Source organism: Procambarus clarkii, chromosome 10 (assembly GCF_040958095.1).
Source record: "Procambarus clarkii isolate CNS0578487 chromosome 10, FALCON_Pclarkii_2.0, whole genome shotgun sequence".
Classification (NCBI taxonomy): domain Eukaryota; kingdom Metazoa; phylum Arthropoda; class Malacostraca; order Decapoda; family Cambaridae; genus Procambarus; species Procambarus clarkii.
In genome coordinates this window covers 8,926,645-8,948,044 of record NC_091159.1, presented here as the reverse complement: position 1 = coordinate 8,948,044, position 21,400 = coordinate 8,926,645, and the positions used below count along the sequence as shown (strand labels likewise).

Sequence of the window (21,400 nt, the reverse complement as noted above, 5' to 3'; positions counted from 1 at the left end):
TTTGGGAATGCATCGGATGAGGGAGTGGGGAATGGTGGGGAGGACGAGGGGATGGGAGTGGGAGGGGGATGATGGGGAGAACGAAGGGAAAGGGGAGTGGGGGGGATGGAGGGGAGGACGAGGGGATGGTTGAGGGGGAATGTTGGGAAGGGGATGGGGGAGTCGGGGATGGTGGGAAGGACGAGAGGACAGAGTGGTGAATGGTGGGGAGGACAAGTGGATGGGAGGGAGTGGTGGTTGGTGGGGAGGACAAGGGGACAGGGGAGGGGTATGGTGGGGAGGACAGAGGAGTGGGGAATGATTGGGAGGACAAGGGGATGAAGAAGGGGGGGAATGGTAGGGAGGACAGGGAGAGGGTTGATGTGGCTCAGCAACACGCATGCATTGCCGAGCCCCAGCAATGCGTGGCCGGGTACAGCTAGTAATAATAATAAAATAAAAATAAATAAAAAATAAATAAAAAATAAAAAATCCACAAACAGTACACTGCCAAGGATTCAAATAGAACCCAGAAGCGAACACAGGGAGAAGGAACCAAGGAATCCATCTCATACTTTGAAGGAGGGTATAACAAACCCTCCACCTTGAAAGAATACCCCTCTACAGAAGGAACCAAAGACCAATCAGGATTGAAAGGGTACCCCATGGATCCTCCTTGGGCTCATCCGAAGCCTCATGAAACAGAGTCCAGGGCAAAGTCATGTTCCACACCAAACACTGAGGACAGAAAAGTGTCTCCCCAAATGGAAGGATCCACAGCTGCAACACCCCCTTCCCTAGATGCAGGAGGCAGTAGATCTTTGGCATGAAGCACAACCTTCATGTGGAAGAGGCAACCCCCCCAGAAAAGACCCAACCTCAAACAAAGACACACCAATCTGACCCCAAAACCCTCAGATGCTGATGAGCCTGGAACAAAGAGAGAAACCCTAAGTAAAGATAAAGAGGCTGATTTTGAGGCAACCACAACAACACCAAGCTGCATACAACACATATGGGAAAAACTCTCCCCATAAAGTGGCAACAGCCTCGTAGGCTGAGCCATGAGATGGAGTCTCATCCAAAACGAAGACTAAATGACGACACATTGCAGACCTCACAGTGAAAGATATCATTCACTAAACAGATTGCATGGCAGAAGCAGTAAGAATGGTCACTGGAATGTAATAAAACTGCTGTACATCCTTCAAACTCTCATCCAGCAAGTGTAGTATTAGAGGATCAGAGCATGCTATACCCTCGATCCTAAAGGTAAAGATCAAGCAGGTACATCAGACATGATCCACTTGCAGACGATAATATACAAACACTGAATGCAGCCTAGAGACATAGGCCACTGAGAAGAGGCCTATGTGCAAGTGGAAGTGGTGTGCCATAAAACTAAAACCTCCTGTGCTACTCCTCACAGAAGAAGAGCACAGCGCCGGCCAGACTAAGAAGGCACCGAGAGCACAAAAACTGCACCAAAAGGCCCCCCTTGACAACAAAAACCAAGGCTCCGGCACGACCACAACACGTGCCAAAACCCAAAAAGAGCAGCCTGCAAGCCAGGAAGACCCCAGAACCCCAGAATGCAGAACCGGGTCTCACACGAGGTAACTAAAAGCCTCCTGAAGCCCCAAAGGGGGCCCAAGAGAAAGAAACCTCCAGAACGAAACCAAAGAACCCAAAGGAACCCAGAATCGAACCTGGGAGAGCCCAAACTGCCACATTTGCTGGCGGAAATACACCACAGAAAGTTCAAAGCACAGCAACAAGATAGAAACCTCCAGTGAAACGGCCAAAGCGGATCGAAAACCGAGGGACACAAGGTGTGGGAGCAAGCATAAACAGACAGGGACCCAGGGCCCAGACCCAAAAAGACAGAAAATGCAAAAATCGGTGTAAAACCAACACCCAAGCATTCCCAGAGGAACAGAAGAAAGGAAGAACATCCCAGAAAAAGCAAAGAAATGGCAACAGGAGGATAAAACCCCTGAAGGAGGTGAAAAACTCCCCCAAAATGTGAGCTTGCACACCCAGGCACAGGTAAACAAACTGCAGCTCCGCCCTGATGGCCAGGTGGGGAAGCAACCCGCAGAAAGAAAATGGCCACCAGAACAAAGGAGCCGTGACCAACGCAAGAGATCTGAAAACACTCCAGCAAATGTGGGAAGCAAGCAGACAAGAGGGACAAAAAATCCTGCCCAGAAGCAGAAAACCCGGGCAGTTTTCTGCCTGGGCAAACAGCCCCAGAACTGCAAGCGGGCATTTCCCACAGCCCGGGAACCTGCAACAGAGGCCCCGGGGCAGAAGCCGTCCTCCATGCCCTCTGCCTTTAAAGAAAAGGAAGTGTCCAGGGGAAAGGAAACAGAGAAAAGGCCGCTGGTAAGACCCAAAAGCCCCGGCAGGAGGAACAGGCTTGAAAACCTCCATCCCCAACTCGAACGAGGCAGCCCTCGAAGCCGCCCGAGTCTCTGCATCAACTAAACCCCCAGCTCTAACCCTGAAACCCGCAGACAGTCAGGAGGGAGGCAGGGAGGGGAAAGGGGTGAACACCACCTAATCAAAACGTTGGGAAACCACCCTAAATCGATCATGCAACATGGATGCCGCCTGTACTCTTAATAGTAAGGACATCAGAAGAGTACTGTAGAACAAGCAGAGAACACAACTCGCAAGACTCCGGGTCAAGGTGTCAGTGACCTAACAGGCAGCATGACGGAGGTAAAAGTGGTGACTGTCACCCTGAGACAAGGGCACAGCAACCAATGAACCCAAGACGGGATGGAACCCAGAAGACACATCCAATGGTCCACCGAGCCTCGACAGGGTTTTCTAGGGCCCGTAGATTAACTGCTACTGCTACGGGAATCCCGAGCAAGAAGTTGCTAACCGGTTAATACCCAAGCTAACAAGGGGTATATGCAACACTGAAAACCCCTGCGACCTGTACAATCATGGGGGCCTAGCAAAGGGCCACCAAACAATACCAGTGGAACTATAGCCACACTAGGTAGACCCCCACCAGGCAAATGAAAATAACAAGAAAAGAAAACCCCCGCAAAAGTACACCGTCCCCAGAGGCAACAGGAATCGGTCGCTGCATAGATAGCAGGTGGTGCAACACCTTGACACCCCAACCAGCACGATACCAGTCCCTACCCAAGGCCAAACAAGGGCCCCAAGCCCCAGCTGACCCCAAGGGCAAGGTAAATGTTGAGCAGCAAGAACCCTTACGGGAATGGGTCCCGAACGCCCCAGGGAAGATAACCCTGACACGCAGGGGCAGTACTCACAGGGCGCTTAGGGAAGGAAGCCCCTAAGCACATGCAGCCCCGGTGCTGATGAGGAACACCTGGCCACCACACAACACAAAAACACGGAAGTGAGCGCCACGGAGGCAAACACCGCCTAGGAAACTGAGGCTAGAGAAGCGTCTGTCCCGGTTGATATTAGCTTGCGAACTGAAGTGCTATGCAGCCGGTGCAGTGAGATCCGGGGCCTTCCCCTCCCCCTCTCGGGGAGGGGAGGGCTGCACGAACAAGCGGGGTAGCAGTAGCGTGTTACGCTTGCTTGTTTGCTTGTTTCCTTGCAATTGAGGGAGTTCTACCTCTCTGTTCGGTTTTTGTTGTTAGTTACTTACCATGTGGGGTTTGTTTTGTTATGCCTACCTTTCTTGGTGCCTAACCCCGGTCGATGGCAGATAAGAAAAAACCCCAACCACAGGGGGGGGGGGGGGGGGTTTCCAGGGCCACTGCTCCCTAAAACCTCTCTGAAAGGGGCCAGGTTCTAGTTCATGTCCCTGGTAGGTCTGAACTCCATAGCTAATATCCCAATCTAATATAAAATACATTAGCCCCATAAGCTATAGGAAGTCGTAGGGGTTCCCCCTCAGAAAACTTAGGTAAGTTAATATCAATGAAACAAAATATCATTAAAATCTAATGTAGTAGCCTGCAGAAATGTTCTGATATTCCATGTAAAACTCTTTAGGCAACTGTATACATCATAAGACTTACAATATTTATACCGCCATTTTTTTGTATGAAATATGTAAACCCATGTGAATGTTGAAAGATATAAAAATCATTTGCATATGCTGGTATGAAAGACCATCTCATTCAGATAGTTTGAAGAACATAAACCTAAACACAAGTATGAAGCATATAATCACATACACAAAATGACAATCTCATATGTTGGAATGAGGAACATGATTCCATGTTCATGCTGGCATGAATGACAATTATATACATAAATTAGTAAGAAGGTTATTTGTAATACCATGCATATGTTAGTGTGAAAGATACAACCCCCTTTACAACCCCCTTTTAATGTTGGCATGACAGGTAGGTGTGAAGTACATCATCCCATGCACATATTGCATATGACATATTCAGCACCTGTAAATAACTGTAATAAGAATATACACTCAAATCTAAATGCAATCAAAGGTATTTTCTTACCAAAACATTTGCTGTGGGCCTTGTTCTATAGGTGTTTTGAAGAGCAGTTACAAAATTATTTCTTTTATTATCCTTCAAGGGAATAGTTTCCTGGTGGTGTGTGTGTAATTCTACAGATGTTTCCTCGGGGCTATAACACAATCCCATTGCGGTGCGTCTGACAGACTTGCAGGTTGGAACAGCAATGGCAAAGGAATCCTGAAGATCTAACTGGCTATTAGATTGTGATGCTTGGCTTTGTGAAGCAACAGAGCCTGCAGACTGCTTTTTGTGCTTCTTTAAAGGGGTAACTTCAAGGTCTTGGATTTGGCTCTGTTTTGGAAAAATATGTTTTATAAGTAACAGTTTTAATATTTAAAATCATTTGACATTCAAAATGTTTTCCCTATCAGTAAAACACTGACTCCTCATTCCCAACCAAAGCTCATGGCTATACTGCATAATCCTAATTTTATCTCATTTTGTTTGTATGAATATATCAACCAAGAGAAAATAACCAGATGTATGCTGAAAGATGAATTATTTATGTCTGATCTTAAAATCTCAACTCAATATAATACTGTACTAGTTCATATTTATTTAATTAGTATATACTGTACAGTATAAAATTATATTCAACAGAACAGAGATGGGAGGACTAAGAGTTCAGGGTGAGAGGACAGAGGGGTGGGGATTAGGTTAGGGAAGGGGTGAACAAATTAAAACTTGGTAAGAAGAGTTAAATTTATACAGTATTAAGTTAAATAATTCAATGTGTTGGAAGACAGGCAGCCAGTTTATACATACCATACATGTTAGGCTTATATTGAGGGGTCCCCCCAGGGTCAAATTACTAAACCTTCCTGAAACTGTGGACATTATCAAGAGAAAACTAGATAGTTTTCTCCAAGGAGTGCCGGACCAACCGGGCTGTAGTGGGTATGTGGGCCTGCAGGCCGTGCCAAGCAACAGCCTGGTGGACCAAGCTCTCACAAGTCGAGCCTGGCCTCGGATCGGGCTTGGGAAGTAGAACTCCCAGAACCCCATCAAGCAGGTATCCCCAGGATGCAACTCCACAACAAGCTGTCCACTTCCTGGGTACCTCTTTACTGTTAGGTGGACAAGGGCATTAGGTGATAAGAAATGTGTCCAACCATTTCTTTCCTGCCCAGGATTCAAATCCAGAATTCTTGATTGTGAATCGAGAACGAACCTGACTGTATTACCGGGACACTTAACAAATTAATGGTTTGAACTGAAATAAGGCAGGGTGTTCAATATAACAACACTATAATGTACTCTACATGAGTCTATTATATACCCAGATATTAAAAAAAAAATCAAAACTAAGTTAACAGACACCTTACTACAGGTCTCTAGATTGCAAGACATGTCACCTATTTATAAGGAAATGTTACCAGCATAAACATGTACAGTATACACACAGAAATCACAATAGTGTGATATATCAAACGAACAAATCCACAAGGGCCGTGATAAGGGTTTGAACCCTCATCATGGCCCTTGTGGATTTGTTCATGTACAGTATATTATGTACTATATAATAATCTCCATTATTTCAATACTATTAGGCAACACTTCTCAAATAACACATCTTCGTCTGGGATATTCGGCCTCGTCGATGTCTGGAGACTAGTATTTGGGGGGGCTTTTAGATGGGTAATTGCCTATGTGTAGTTACAGGATGAGAGCTATTCTCGTGATATCTCGTCTTCCCCAGCACTCTTCATTATATAATGCCTTGAAACTACTGATGGTTTTGGCCTCCCCCACCTTCTCACCGAACTTGTTCCATCTACCACTGTTTGCGAAAGTGAATTTTCTTGTATTTCTTCGGCAGCTTTGTTTAGTTAGTTTAAATCTGACTTCTTGTTCTTGAAGTTCCAAGTCTCAGGAATTCTTCTCTATCAATTTCATAGAGTCCCATCACTATTTGGTATGTAGTGATTATATCGCCTCTTTTTCTTCTATCTTCTAGTTTTAGTATATTGCCTCTAACTTGTCCTCGTAGCTCTTTTCCTTCAGTTCCAGGAGCCATTTAGTTGTATGTCTTTGCACATTTTCCAGTTTGTTGATTGCTTAAGATATTGGCACCATACAACCGCTGCATATTCCAACTATGGTCTAACAAAGCTCATGAACAATTTCTTTAGTATTTCACTATCTCTGTATTTAAAAGCAATTCTAAAATTAGAAAATGTAAATAAAAAAATTGGAAATTGGAAAATATTGACTCCTCGCATGATATTCTTTATGTGGTCCTCAGGTGATAGTTTTTTTTATCTAGAACTATCTCTAGATCTTTATCAGAATTTTTTAAAGATTTCTCACATAATTTGTAGGTTTTGTGAGGTCTATGTTCTATTTTACATTCTATAACATGGCATTTATTCACATTAAATTCCATTTGCCAAGTGGTGCTCCATACACCTATTTTGTCCAGGTCTTCATGAAGGGCATGACAATCATCTAAGTTTCTTATCTTCCCTAGTATCTTAGCATCATCAGCAAACATGATCATATAATTCTGTATTCCATTTGGTTGATTATGTAGACAATGAATATTACCGGTGCAAGAACTGAAGCCTGTGGTACTCTGCTCTTGTCATTTCTTCAGTCGGATACATTGCCTCTGATTATTGCCCTCATTTTTCTGTCAGAACATTTTTCATCCATGTTAGAAGCCTACCTGTCACTCCTCCAATATGTTCCAGTTTCCAGAACAACCTCTTATGTGGAATTCTGTCAAAAGCCTTTTTTAGGTTCAAATAGATGCAGTCAACCCGATCATCTCTTTCCTGTAAAATCTCTGTGGCTCTATCATAGAAACTGAGTAAATTCATTACACAAGATCTTCCAGATTGAAAACCATACTGTCTGTTTGTTATTATATAATTTTTCTCCAGGTGACAGCTATCTTACGTTTGGCAACTCATTCCTTAAATATCACCAAGTACTGTATTAAGATCTAACATTATAAGACATGATAGCAAGGTAAGTACTATTGACATTTTCATATTGTTTGGAGACTTTTTTATCACTTTTTCCCCATGTGTCTGGAGACCCACATTTAGGAACTTATTTCCTCAGGATCTAATGACTGTTAAGGTCTAATACTAACATGCAAGGTAGCATGATGTGTTTGAAAAGTACTGCAAATAGTTTAGCATAAATGTTTTACATAGTCATAGCCTACCAGACCAGACTACAGAAACTGGCTATCTCTGCTAAGTGAATATGATTATGTTAGCTTTTGGAGCAAGTTCAATCTCACAGTTTAGTGAACCTAACTTTTTTTTTTTTTTTTTGCAAAAACATATACATTCATCAGAACTTTTGTTTCAAATTCAAACCAATAGTTTTGTCTAAGATATATTGGGTTTGGCTAGATGAAGTTAATTAGGATAGACAATGAAAATATATAGTAATGGTATGCAGAATATGTACATTAGCACTCTTCAAATGATATTACATTATCTTTGGACCATATCTATGTGATAACACTACAATTAATATTCAAATGGTTTGCACTTTATGTGAAATACAAAACTGTATCAATACCAAGGCAAACATACACATTATTAGTCTACTCCCACATAACAAAGAAATGTCATTATTTTTGGGCCTTATTCACTTTTAGTAGGTAGTTAAGATAGAGTTACATATATCTAATCACAGAGATTAATTATTTACATCAATGATTACAGCACCAGTATCTATATACAGAAATCAACAAATATACATTATCTTATACTGTCAGCAAATAGTGCTGTGCCCCCACATACCATATCGTACTGTGATTAACCAAACATCTCTGGCATCTCGCATGATCTCCCAGGATTAAATTTAAGAAATGCTCCTACGTTTTCTTACTGTTACTTCACTGAATAAATTTGGTGCCTTTAAGCGAGTTTAATTTTAAGGCCATGAAAAAAATGAAACTTGTCATAAAATTGTTCTAAATATGTCGAGGCCCATATAGAGTCTCATAGTGCAGTTTGGCTTCATTCTTGACTCACAACTGGGGGATCTCAGCTTCAATTCCTAGGTGGGACAGAAATAGTTGGGCACATTTTGTTTCATACCATTCCCCATTGTTCACCTAGCAGTAAACAGGTACCTGGGAATTTAGCAATTATCGGGTTGCATTCTGGGGTCAGTAGTTCGTTTTTGGTCCTTGGGAGGGACCGTGATATAAACCTAATGGGAGGTACATACGGTCCGTCTAATTACCGCAAGCTACCACAAGCTACACACGCTTCACAAAGCTTCCTGGCAATACGTTAGTAATGAATAAATGTGATATATTTACTCATTAAAATGTTGGTGCTGAATGTACAACACGAAAAAACAATTTTAATCTGAAAAAGTATCTTTTTATAAAAAAATTAGACGAAAATAAAGAGCTGGTGACGCCAAATCAAGTTGTCGATCCAAGCATCGGTTAGGTTAGGTTAGGTTTGGTTAAATTAGGTTAGGTTAGGTTAGGTTAAGTCAGCCTAACCTATCATATTTATTCATTACTAACGTATTGCCAGGAAGCTTTGTGAAGCTTGTGTAGCTTGCGGTAATTAGACGGACCCGGTACATACGTTATATATAGACAGGCTTCCTGTTCCCGAGATAAATTAAATCGCATTCTCTAACACAAATTTCGGATTCAGTAAAATGTCATTCTTATACTTAAAGCCCATGGAATTTTTGGGACTACAACCTTGATGTTGGTGGGAACAATGTCAGCTGGATGACGGCGGGTTCCTACTACTGGACTGTCAGGCGAGGTCTGGGAAAAGTCCGCGCTGCTGGCAAACGATAACCGCTTCTTCGTCTCAGTTCTCTCACTTTGACCTTTTAAGATAGACTTTCTCTTGCTTGCCTTTTCCTCCATCTTTACATTACTTTTTTGTGTTGCTGCTGTTTCAATTGTATTTGTTTAATTTTGCGTGCAACTGCTTTAAAGTTCTTCCTCTACAGTATTCTGACTTTTGAACAGACGAACAGATGTTTGTTTACATTTATAGCAAGGCTGTTGGTTCTTAATTTGTTCACAAATTCATATTGTATATTACATATATATGTATATTGCATAGTGTATTATATATTCCATGTTTATTAAGTTTACATGTAAATAAATTATTTGATGGCATTCTTATGATACGATTTTTTATGGTTGCTAGAAATGTGACGTCAGAGATGACTACGTCATGAAGGAAGCTCTTTGTACTCATCTAAGTATACTCGTTGCCTACTTCAGGACATTTTTTTGTTAATTTGTCTTTATGCTTCCTGAGGTGAATCTAACCTAATTGAAATTACAGAGGTTGAGCTTCGGCTCTTTGATCCCGCCTCAACATTCAATGTACTTATATGTTGCTGAATAGCATTCCCCGTGGTGCAGTGGTAATTACCTAAGTAATTACGCCCTGATTTGCGCAAATCCTTAACTGTAGCCTCTGTTTAACTCAACAGTAAAATGGGTACTTGGTTGTAACAACGATTCTTCGCGGCGGGGATCGTATTCCAGGGACCTGCCCGAAACGCTACGCGTACTAGTGGCTGTACAAGAATGTAACAACTCTTGTATATATCTAAAAAAAAAGTGTAATTACCTAAGTGTAGTTACAGAATGAGAGCTACGCTCGTGGTGTCCCGTCTTCCCATTCTCATTTACTTCCCGTTAATCACTCGCCTGGTGCTTCGCGAGCGCTTTGGACCTGTGTTCGTATCCTCGACGCACAATCGAGAATTCCGCAGCCCGATTGTGCAATGAATCCCCGCCGGGGTTCTAAACCCTGGCTGGACAGAAATGGTTGGACACATTTCCTTTCATCTAATGCCTCCTTATACCTAGCAGTAAGTAGGTACTCAGGAGTTTAGTTAGTTTAGTTTAGTTAATTTATTATACACCCCATACCCACCTTGTGGGCGGTAGTGGAAAGGGTTACAGAGGCACATAATGGGCTCAGGGACTGAGCCCCACAATTCATTTAGCTAAGCAAGTAATAGTCTTAGCTTAGTCCTGTGCTTGACAAGGTCCGGGCTTCATGCTGGAGCCGCATACTCCAGGATTGGTCTTACATATGTAGTACTGTATACAACGTTCTGAAAGATTCCTTACACAGGTTTCTGAAGGTGGTTCTGATGTTAGCCAGCCTCACATACACCGCTGATGTTACTCTTTTGATATGCACTTCAGAAGACAGGTTTGGCGTGATATCTCCTAGAGAGGGGGGTAGAAATAGCCTAAGCTACTCTATCCCTTTAAGATGTATTTCTTTCTTATCTCAATAAACATACTTGAACTTGAACTTGATCTCCTAGATCTTTCTCTATGTCCGTTTCATGAAGGACTTCATCTTTCATTCGGTATCTAGTGTCTCGCCCCCTATTTCCTCCGCCTAGTTTCATTACCCTATATTTACTTGGGTTGAACTTTAGTATACAATCATAAAGGTCTATCTGCATGAACCTCTTCTTACTACCATAATATGGGGCGAGAACAGCTCTGACTAGGCTGCATATATTGACCACGTGCGCTTCACCCATGGGCACTTAATGGAATGATGCCCTGCTGCTCCTTATTGTCTGAATTGCTGAATCTAATACCTTGTGATGTCGCTCGCCTCATGCCTTCTTGTTCTTGTATTGGCATCCTGAATGATATTTAGTGCCTTTTGAATATTCGGCAACACAGTTGGTGCTGCATAATCTTCCCGGCTTAGTGGCTTTTTTAAATTATTGCTGTACTAAGTTGTCCACTTGTGAAAATATAATCCCTATTATTTATACTGTATTAGGAGACCATTTCAGTTACTTTTAATAAGTGCTAAAGTGTCAGTAGTCAAGATCTGTACAGTATGTATACAGGTTATTTACTTATTTATTTATATACAAGAAGGTACGATGGGTTGTGAAGGTACATACATTGATGTATGTACCTTGTACTAGAGTGGTACATTTTTGCAAAACAATTAACATGCATAGCATTTTAGATTGAATGGCAACACATTTAGTGGGTATTGCCCTTATGCCCAGACACCTGCCTGCATGGTTGGTACAAAGGTAAAATGTACTTTTTAGAATATTTTATTTTTGTATGTGTATTTTCATTTGAAAAAATATGTATGATTTAACATTTGCCAAGTCTCTTTAAAAAAAATCTTATGGGATAGTATATTTAAATGTACTTATGGAAGGGTTAATAATATTTTCTACAGGAGGCAACTAAACCTGAAGTCCGTGCAACACGTCCTTGGATCATAGTGTTTGGTCACCGTCCTATGTACTGCTCTAACAATGATCATGATGACTGTACCAAAGTGAATTGCCTCACTCGTGTTGGCCTGCCACTTGTGCACACGTAAGTACTGTACGTTAATCTAGTTCATGCTGGATGAATTGTAATGTATTTTGATACAGTTTTTCTAAATACTGTACTGTACTATAAATACAGTAATAGGATATCTCACTAGGTTTTAAATACAGTACAGTAATTGAAGGATGCAATTATTTTTTTTATTTAATTTTACACTTTAATGTATGTAGTTGTTATATTACAGGTATATCCTCTGGGCTTATGGAGTTTAACCACTACAGTAGCATGTTTTAACCCCCATTTAATATCGTATTGTTCGTTTCCTATTTCCACGTGAGAGCTTAATTTAGGGAGATAAATTTGCATGACTTTGGTTCAGATCCTGTATCATACACAAAATGGAGGTTATCATTCACAAAATGGAGGTTATCATACACAAAATGGAGGTTATCATTCACAAAATGGAGGTTATCATTCACAAAATGGAGGTTATCATACACAAAATGGAGGTTATCATTCACAAAATGGAGGTTATCATTCACAAAATGGAGGTTATCATACACAAAATGGAGGTTATCATTCACAAAATGGAGGTTATCATTCACAAAATGGAGGTTATCATACACAAAATAGAGGTTATCATACACAAAATGGAGGTTATCATACACAAAATGGAGGTTATCATTCACAAAATGGAGGTTATCATTCACAAAATGGAGGTTATCATACACAAAATGGAGGTTATCATTCACAAAATGGAGGTTATCATTCACAAAATGGAGGTTATCATACACAAAATGGAGGTTATCATACACAAAATGGAGGTTATCATTCACAAAATGGAGGTTATCATACACAAAATAGAGGTTATCATACACAAAATGAAGGTTATCATTCACAAAATGGAGGTTATCATTCACAAAATGGAGGTTATCATACACAAAATGGAGGTTATCATTCACAAAATGGAGGTTATCATACACAAAATGGAGGTTATCACACAAAATGGAGGTTATCACACAAAATGGAGGTTATCACACAAAATGGAGGTTATCACACAAAATGGAGGTTATCACACAAAATGGAGGTTATCACACAAAATGGAGGTTATCACACAAAATGGAGCAGCAACATATAGATGCAGTACAGGGTATAGTAAGAATGGGAAACAATTGGATCACGCCCTTGCATTGCAACAATTACAACGCCCAACAATTGCAACAACAATAATTAATCACAAGATTAATCTTATTTGCTTTCTCCAGCATAAAAATACGGAGGCACAATAAACCACACTCCTTACAAAATCATTCAAATAATCATAAATATAATTGTATATAGGGAAAGATTGATTTTAATTTAACAACCAAATGGTGCAATCCATTCTGCTTTAGACCGGGGCAGGGACCACACCACCTCACAACAGAGGCTGGTATAAAATGATGTCCTTTTAATAATTCATCAAAATACCTCAGATCATGAATTATTTATAATACGTAGCCCAACCACTTGGACTGGTCGGTAGAGCGACGGTCTCGCGTCATGCAGGTCGGCGTTCAATCCCCGACCGTCCACAAGTAGTTGGGCACCATTCCTTTCCCCCGTTCCATCCCAAATCCTTATCCTGACCCCTTCCCAGTGCTATATAGTCGTAATGGCTTCGCGCTTTCCCCCTGATAGTTCCCTTCCCTTCCCTTATAATACGTACTGTAATAATGTTATAATTAATTTGTTTTAATATCACAATTTGGTTTCAGCGACCCAGCATACTGTCAAATATTTGGCCGAAGTCATTGCCCAGGTACTCTACCATGCTTCAGATGAGATGGATGGTACAGTGACAGCAGCATCCCTCCTGTGTCCTACATAACATCTTGTTAATGTTTTATTTTGTAACCCTTCACAGGTATGCAATGGAGGAAATTCTTGATAAATATGGTGTAGACTTGGCAGTCTGGGCACATGAGCACTCTTATGAGAGGTTATGGCCAATTTTCAACTATACTGTCTTGAATGGATCACTATCTGAACCTTACACTAATGCCAGGTAAGTTAATCTATTTAGTTGTATGAAAGGATCAAGGATGTTACATAATACAATACAGTATTTAAACTCAATGAAATAATGAGATCAGCCTTCTCATATCTTATTTGCAATGTTGCTAGTTATGAGTGCCTCATACGTTGCTCTCTTTGCAATGTTGCTAGTTATGAGTGCCTCATACGTTGCTCTCTTTGCAATGTTGCTAGTTATGAGTGCCTCATACGTTGCTCTCTTTGCAATGTTGCTAGTTATGAGTGCCTCATACGTTGCTCTCTTGCAATGTTGCTAGTTATGAGTGCCTCATACGTTGCTCTCTTGCAATGTTGCTAGTTATGAGTCCTTCATACGTTACTCTCTTGCAATGTTGCTAGTTATGAGTGCCTCATACGTTGCTCTCTTGCAATGTTGCTAGTTATGAGTGCCTCATACGTTGCTCTCTTGCAATGTTGCTAGTTATGAGTGCCTCATACGTTGCTCTCTTTGCAATGTTGCTAATTATGAGTGCCTCATACGTTGCTCTCTTGCAATGTTGCTTGTTACGAGTGCCTCAGCCTCTCTTGTCATGACAGTTGACTTGGTTAGGATATACGTTGCTCTCTTTGGAACTTTCTCAAATGAGATAATGATTTTTTTTGTATAGGCGAGGTCTCCATTGGGGTCTGTTGCGGTAGTGAATGTGACTCCCACAAGTTTCTTTTTTTGTTGTTTTTGTTTTGTTACTACAGCTCAAACTTCCTGAGCAGCTTTCATATTGTAAAGTTGCAGTGTAATATAGTAGCTGTGATGTGTATAGTTGTGTCCCATATACTGTATAAGACCTTTATTTTCCAGTGTTAAAGGATGTTTGATAGTCTTTTAACATCTTTGAAGTTCGGGTAGCTTCTTTTGTAAGACTGGTGACTGCTGATCAAAGAGACTTGTTGTTGCTTGCAGGCTATAAGCTCATATAACCAGGATCCTTAAGTTTATTCTTGAAGTGTCTATATTTGATTCAGCAATATTATTTTAGAGTGTATTTGGTGGTAACATGTTGGAGAGTTGTGGACCTCTGATACTGACACAATGTTCTCAAATTTATTTCATGTATTTATTTATATATACAAGAGTTCTTACACTTTTGTAAAGCCACTAGCATGCATAGCGTTTCGGGCCGGTCCTTAATCTAAATTTTCCCTGGAATACAACTTGTTAAATTGTTTAACAACCAGGTACCTGCTGGGTGAACAGAGGCATACAGTTAAGGATTGGCACCTAGTCAATCCTTCCTGGCCAGGATACCAACCCAGGACAGCGCTCGCGAAGTGCGGGGTCGCGAAGCCACGATGACTGCGAGGCGAATTGTACTGTATTTATGACACTTCTAATTTTATGAAAAGGAAAGCAAACTGTCAACAGTTGGGTAAACAAAGATAATTAGCAAAAGACACATTTATTTGAAAATGTTTCAGTTAAGTGTCAGCCTTGATAAGCTGCTGGCTTCCAGTCCCAGTTGAGGCAACTATCATGCAAGAGGAGCCACACATCTATGGATCATCCAATAAAATCAGCAGACTTCTAGATGTTACTCCTGCTCGGCTTAGACTTGGTTACAAGTATTTCTGGGAATTCTCATTATCTGCTGATGTAGACCTGACCAAATGTAAACTGTCAACAAAATTATTCGCACACCCTCCGTCACTATGTGATGGAGTGCAAAAAGACACGTGAATTCAGAGACAATTCTATAATTAATGTTCCAACGATGTGTAAATATATAATTATAAATGATCTGCTACCAGAAATTTTAGCCAAATATCCCCAGTTTGCTAACTGTAGGTAGTAACTAAGTGATTGTAACCTATCCACCGCCGCCCACTGGATTGGGGGCGGTGTGCAGGACAAACATATCAGTTGTGACACTAGCTCTCCACATATGTCAGTTGCTGAATTTAGAAACTGTACTTGTGGTCGAACTCGAACCCATTGATGATGTGACGACTTATACTGAATTTTGTAACTAGCTCATCAAGATTGTAACTTGCTTAGCTAAATGAATTGTGGGGTTCAGTCCCTGAGCCCATTATGTGCCTCTATAACCCTTTTCACTACCGCCCACAAGATGGGTATGGGGTGCATAATAAATGAACTAAACTAAACTAGGAATAAATTATAGTAAATAGTCCTCGGGTAAATCCAGGTAAATTTATTTTGTCATTGCAGGGGTTGTGGTAAGCAATTAAATCTCGGGATATCACTGATATGTAACGTCTTGGAATGCATCTCCAATTATAGAATAGCCTAAATACAATAGAAAACTGTAAGACCAGTTTAAAAGAGAGATAAAGAAGTATCTACACAGCATAAGGAATATAGTGCCATCAGTCTGAATTAGCTTTAAGACTAGGGTTTCCAGAAAAAAATTGTTTCACTAACGCACTACTGTATCTGTAGACAGTTATGTGCGTTAATTGTAACTGCCATCATTGAATACTTTTAAAATATAAATTATTGTTATTTTTTATTTATTGTCCATTCATTGCGCATCAAAATATACTTATATACAGTATATTCAATGTGGTTCTAGTTTAAAACTAAATTTATTACATTTTTGGTGGTATCCCTATCATCGACAGGGAATAGAGAAAGGGCATTAAAGTAGGCATCCTTCAGTCTCGGGAGACTATGGAGTTGCGTCCTGGTTGTCAATCGTGGTGCAGCGTCTGGTGTGACTGATGAGGCCAATCCCAGAGTGACAGTCCATCCCACACTGAGCACAAACGAAGTCAGATTCTGGTCTGTCTTCCTGGCTACCGGCTTTCCTTCTCTGTCTCTTTGCCTCCGATTTCTTGGCAAGTGACTCCTCGAACTTGGAGAGACCTCTTTGAACAGACTGCCCCCAGGCTGAACGGTCTGCAGCCAGTGTCTCCCACATAGCAAGATCGACGTCCATGGCTTTCAGGTCCCTCTTGCATAATGCCCTCAAAGGGCATTAAAAGTAACATAATTTTAATTAGTTAAAACAGTGGTTGGTATTAATCACAGTTTTGCTATATGATCCTTGCCAGGGCACCAGTACACTTCACAACAGGATCAGCAGGCTGTGATGAGATCCATGACCACTTCATGCCAGATCAGCCTGAGTGGTCAGCCTTCCGTGCCATTGATTATGGCTACACCCGCCTCAAGGTTTTCAACACTACTCATCTCTATTGGGAGCAGGTGTCTGATGATCAGGTAGTTATAATTTTATATGAACTTGTATGTTTAATTATATATGACTGAATCTATGAAGCAGCTATTATTTATATCCAATCACTCCTGCTCATGGTCTTATGTAGCCTATGCTAGAAACATTTAATTAAATTTGCTTGTATAATGTTGTATAGTAACTGCAAGTCATATTACTGTTAATTAACCTAGTTTACCATTCAGAACTATCATAGGTTAGTATGGCAATATATTATTCTGCACGCTGCACATCCGATCACAGGCTCATCACAAATAAACTGATAAAAATTCGTGTATTACATTAATCAATAAAGAGTTTTTAGAATTTATCGTTGATACACACTGATTATGAATGTACTTAGCTGAGGATAGGGAGCCTTTTACTCTTATCGAGGTCCCCCTAGGCCAACAAATTACCTTCCATAGGCAGCAACCTACAACAATTGCCCAACTCACGGTTACCTATTTACTGCAATGTGAACAGAGGCATCAGTTATAAAAAATATTGCCCAAATACTCTTGGCCTCCCATGGGAATAACCCAGGGCCTTATAGCTGTGGCTATTACACCACCCTCCTGTATTTATTATATGATTGTAGATCCTTCTATGCTATTCAGTAATCGGTGAGGAATTCCCAAGCATTTATGGTGTTTTTAGGGCTTTAGTGTGGACCAATATAAGAAAAGGGGAAGGGAACTATCAAAAGAAAGTTCTAAGCCATTACAACTATATGCATATGGCTATACTGTATAAGATAATAGATAATATAAGATAATCCCACATGCAGTGGCGTATCGTGGGACGGACGTTTCCACAAGAGCAAACTAAACACTACATAAGTAGGCCTTCATATTTTTTCCATGTGTAAAGATTTGATATATATATTTTATTCAAGCATTAAGTTTAACAGATACAGTATTTTAATGGTGTCTTTATCTTCCAGAATGGGAAAATAATCGACAGTGTGTGGTTGGTGAGAGAGAGGCACGAGTCATATAAGAAGATTCGAGAAGAGGATATTTAGACATCACATTAGCTCTTGCTTTGCTTGTTGATGATCAAGTAGTCACCTGATGGCTGTCATATCTAGTTGCCTTGTTCATGACTCCATTGTCAAAGATTGGTTTTCTGTTATGTTCTGTGTGAAAAACATACAATTATGAACATGTACTCTCCTTCATCTATTACATTCCCACTGTCTTCATAAGTTGAGATCCAGGTATCATAACTCCTCCCTCTCTCCTAAGTAGCAATTATGTAAGAGCTTGCAATTCATTGTTAAATTTTAAATCTAACTGAATGTTTCTTAATTATACAGTTGTCTTCAATATTGAAATGATTCAATCTATGATACAGTATTTGCAAATAGCACCTTTGGTTAATTTTTGTTATATATTATTGTCATAAAAATTATTAAGATTTTTATATATCATCAGATGAAGAGTTATTGTCAATACTTTGCATAGCTGTCTTCAAAACTATATTTATAAAAAAATTGCTACATATGAAATTCATTAATTCTATTCAGATACAGTTCTTTTTATAGTAACATTCCATGTTGGTTAAATATGAGCTTGATATAAAATGTATCAGTCTTGATTATGAGTGCCTTTGTGTGATGCTGGAAATATGAGCTGCAGTGTTTGTTTGCCAATGACCATAATGGTATACTTTTATCAAGGAATTTGTAAGGCTAATTCAAATATTATATTTAATAATAATAATAATTTTTATTTAGGCAAAGGTACATACATAAGGAGATTTTACAAAGTTTGTTGGCTTTATAGATAGAGCTAGTACATACAATGCCTAAAGCCACTATTACGCAAAGCGTTTTGGGTTTCGGGCATTTGTAGTTAAAGTGAGTAGTGTAGCAGCTGCAGCTGATGGTTGTGACTGGTGTTCGTTTTGTCTACACTACAAAGTAGTAAGACATGAGTACCTCTTGTTTTTAATAAAACTTCTTTGGGTTTTAAGTTTTAAATATAAAAATTTTCAGTTGTTCTTCCTTACCATCTTCTCTTTCTTCCCTTCTTTTCCATCCCTAAATCTTTCATCATTTTATTTTTAACTTATGACTACTGTATCTTTTGAAAAAAATTTACCTCCTCAGTTCTCTTCCTTATTTCTGTTTACTAAATTTAAGCAAAGTTTTGCTTTAATTTTTAAACTTGTATGTATTTTTAGCATTAAGCCAGTATTTAATTTGTAAACATTCTTTGTACTCCAACAATGTATGATTATATTACATTGTACTGCACATTACTGCCTAATTATAAATGAATATGTGCATGTCAAATATACAGTACAGTACTTTCAATACCAAATATTAACATTGATTTGTAAATATTAAAATTAATATTTCAATCACGGGCAGGAAGGAAAACTACAAAATAAATACATTTTACAGTTTCTTTTACTATATTATCGTGCACACCATCTCTCACGCTGACAGTTTCCATTACGTTTAAAGTTCCATTAAATTTGTTTTCCAATAGGCTTGTAGCTAAGATTTTTGCATTTGTTTAAAGCTTCTTAATAAAAGAAGAGGGCAGGATGTGTTACAGGAATACACTGTACAGTGTATTCCTGTGCAGTGCATTGGTTGGTTGTGTGGTGTTGGTGGTTTGTGTGGTGTTGGTGGGTTGTGTGGTGTTGGTGGGTTGTGTGGTGTTGGTGGGTTGTGTGGTGTTGGTGGTTTGTGTGGTGTTGTGTGGTGTTGGTGGGTTGTGTGGTGTTGGTGGTTTGTGTGGTGTTGTGTGGTGTTGGTGGGTTGTGTGGTGTTGTGTGGTGTTGGTGGGTTGTGTGGTGTTGGTGGGTTGTGTGGTGTTGGTGGGTTGTGTGGTGTTGGTGGGTTGTGTGGTGTTGGTGGGTTGTGTGGTGTTGGTAGGTTGTGTGGTGTTAGGGGGATGCATGGTGTTGGTGGGTTGCATGGTGTTGGTGGGTTGTGTGGTGTTGGTTGGTTGTATGGTGTTGGTGGGTTGTGGTGTTGGTTGGTTGTGGGGTGTTGGTGGGTTGTGGTGTTGGTTGGTTGTGGGGTGTTGGTGGGTTGTGGTGTTGGTTGGTTGTATGGTGTTGGTGGGTTGTGGTGTTGGTTGGTTGTGGGGTGTTGGTGGGTTGTGGTGTTGGTTGGTTGTATGGTGTTGGTGGGTTGTGGTGTTGGTTGGTTGTGGGGTGTACACTGCACAGTGTATTTACATAAAGCATTCTGGGAAGTGGATATACAGAAAGTGTACTGTTCAATGAATATACATAAAGTATTCTGCAAAGTGAATATACATTATACAAATACTGCACATGTATTGGGTATACAGAAAGTATACTGTGAAGTTGATGTACATACAGCATACTGTGCAGGTGGATATACTGTACATATAGTGCACATACTATGTACCAAGCTTTGTGTTTGGTACGTAGTACTCTTTACCATTTATTGCACTATTGTACACTGTTTGGTTTCAGTGGAATATTGTGTTTCGGTACTTCGTACTGTACTTATAAACTCTTTATCCACAAGTACAGTAGATGCCTTTATAAGCTTATGCATTAAGAGTAGAGTCCAAAATTAATGTTATATTATCCCACAAGATGGGTATGAGGTGCATAATAAATGAACTAAACTATTATTTAATAAAGTTTGTTGATTATTATTTGCTGAAAATTTTGGAACTTTATATAATACTTATGTAAATATGATGTATTATCAAATAACATTGCAATCACACAGCTAGTATTACATAATACAAAAGTTAGATCCAGATAGTATATTTAGATGTTATGAAAATGTGCTTTATTATTTTTAAATACTGGCTTGCACAGTATTACTGTATATTGATCTTTATAAACAGTATTCAGATATTTTACACAAAGTGTAAATTTTGATATAAAAACTTCTTTCAGTTGAACTGCATGTATGTACAATTATGTTACAAATATACACTGATAATTAGAAAACTGTATTGTTGTATTTTCTTAAATACTTTCGATGGCTTTATCCAACAATTGTATTAGCCTATTGTAGAATACTACTACTGCATAATTAGCTTGTTAATAAACATTATCCCTCAGTTGTTTCGATTAGCTTAGACCCCAACTCCTTCAAAAAGCTAGCAGCACTTTTACCCCAGGCACCAAGTGTCTCTGAGGCAATGGGGACAAAATTGTAGTGGTGCTCAAGGTCTCTGTATTTACGTGACTTGGCTGCTTCCCGGTGATTGGCAGCTCATCCTGCTTATGTAGCATTGAAGTCAACATAGGTGTTGGCTAAAGTTGAAACGCAAGTGTAGTCTTGCGATGGTATATATATATATGTCGTACCTAATAGCCAGAACGCACTTCTCGGCCTACTATACAAGGCCCGATTTGCCTAATAAGCCAAGTTTTCC

General features: G+C 39.8%; 2 protein-coding genes across 3 annotated transcripts in view; one reads left to right on the top strand and one right to left on the bottom strand.

The window, feature by feature from the left end:
- The window catches only part of LOC123747288 (uncharacterized), a 31,959-nt gene extending 22,495 nt beyond the window's left edge, over positions 1 to 9,464 (bottom strand). For both annotated transcript variants that reach the window (XM_045729373.2, XM_045729385.2), the window contains exons 1-2: positions 9,163 to 9,464; positions 4,449 to 4,760 (exon numbers count right to left, since the gene is read on the bottom strand). In XM_045729373.2, the coding sequence (XP_045585329.1) occupies positions 4,449 to 4,760; positions 9,163 to 9,336 (486 nt within the window). In that variant the 5' untranslated portion in view covers positions 9,337 to 9,464. The remainder of the gene's footprint in view (positions 1 to 4,448; positions 4,761 to 9,162) is intronic.
- LOC123747281 (acid phosphatase type 7) overlaps positions 1 to 21,082 on the top strand; it is a 69,507-nt gene extending 48,425 nt beyond the window's left edge. The window contains exons 8-11 of the mRNA XM_045729361.2: positions 11,666 to 11,808; positions 13,670 to 13,810; positions 16,852 to 17,020; positions 17,959 to 21,082. Of these exons, the coding sequence (XP_045585317.2) occupies positions 11,666 to 11,808; positions 13,670 to 13,810; positions 16,852 to 17,020; positions 17,959 to 18,039 (534 nt within the window). The 3' untranslated portion in view covers positions 18,040 to 21,082. The remainder of the gene's footprint in view (positions 1 to 11,665; positions 11,809 to 13,669; positions 13,811 to 16,851; positions 17,021 to 17,958) is intronic.
- The last annotated feature ends 318 nt before the right edge of the window (positions 21,083 to 21,400 follow it).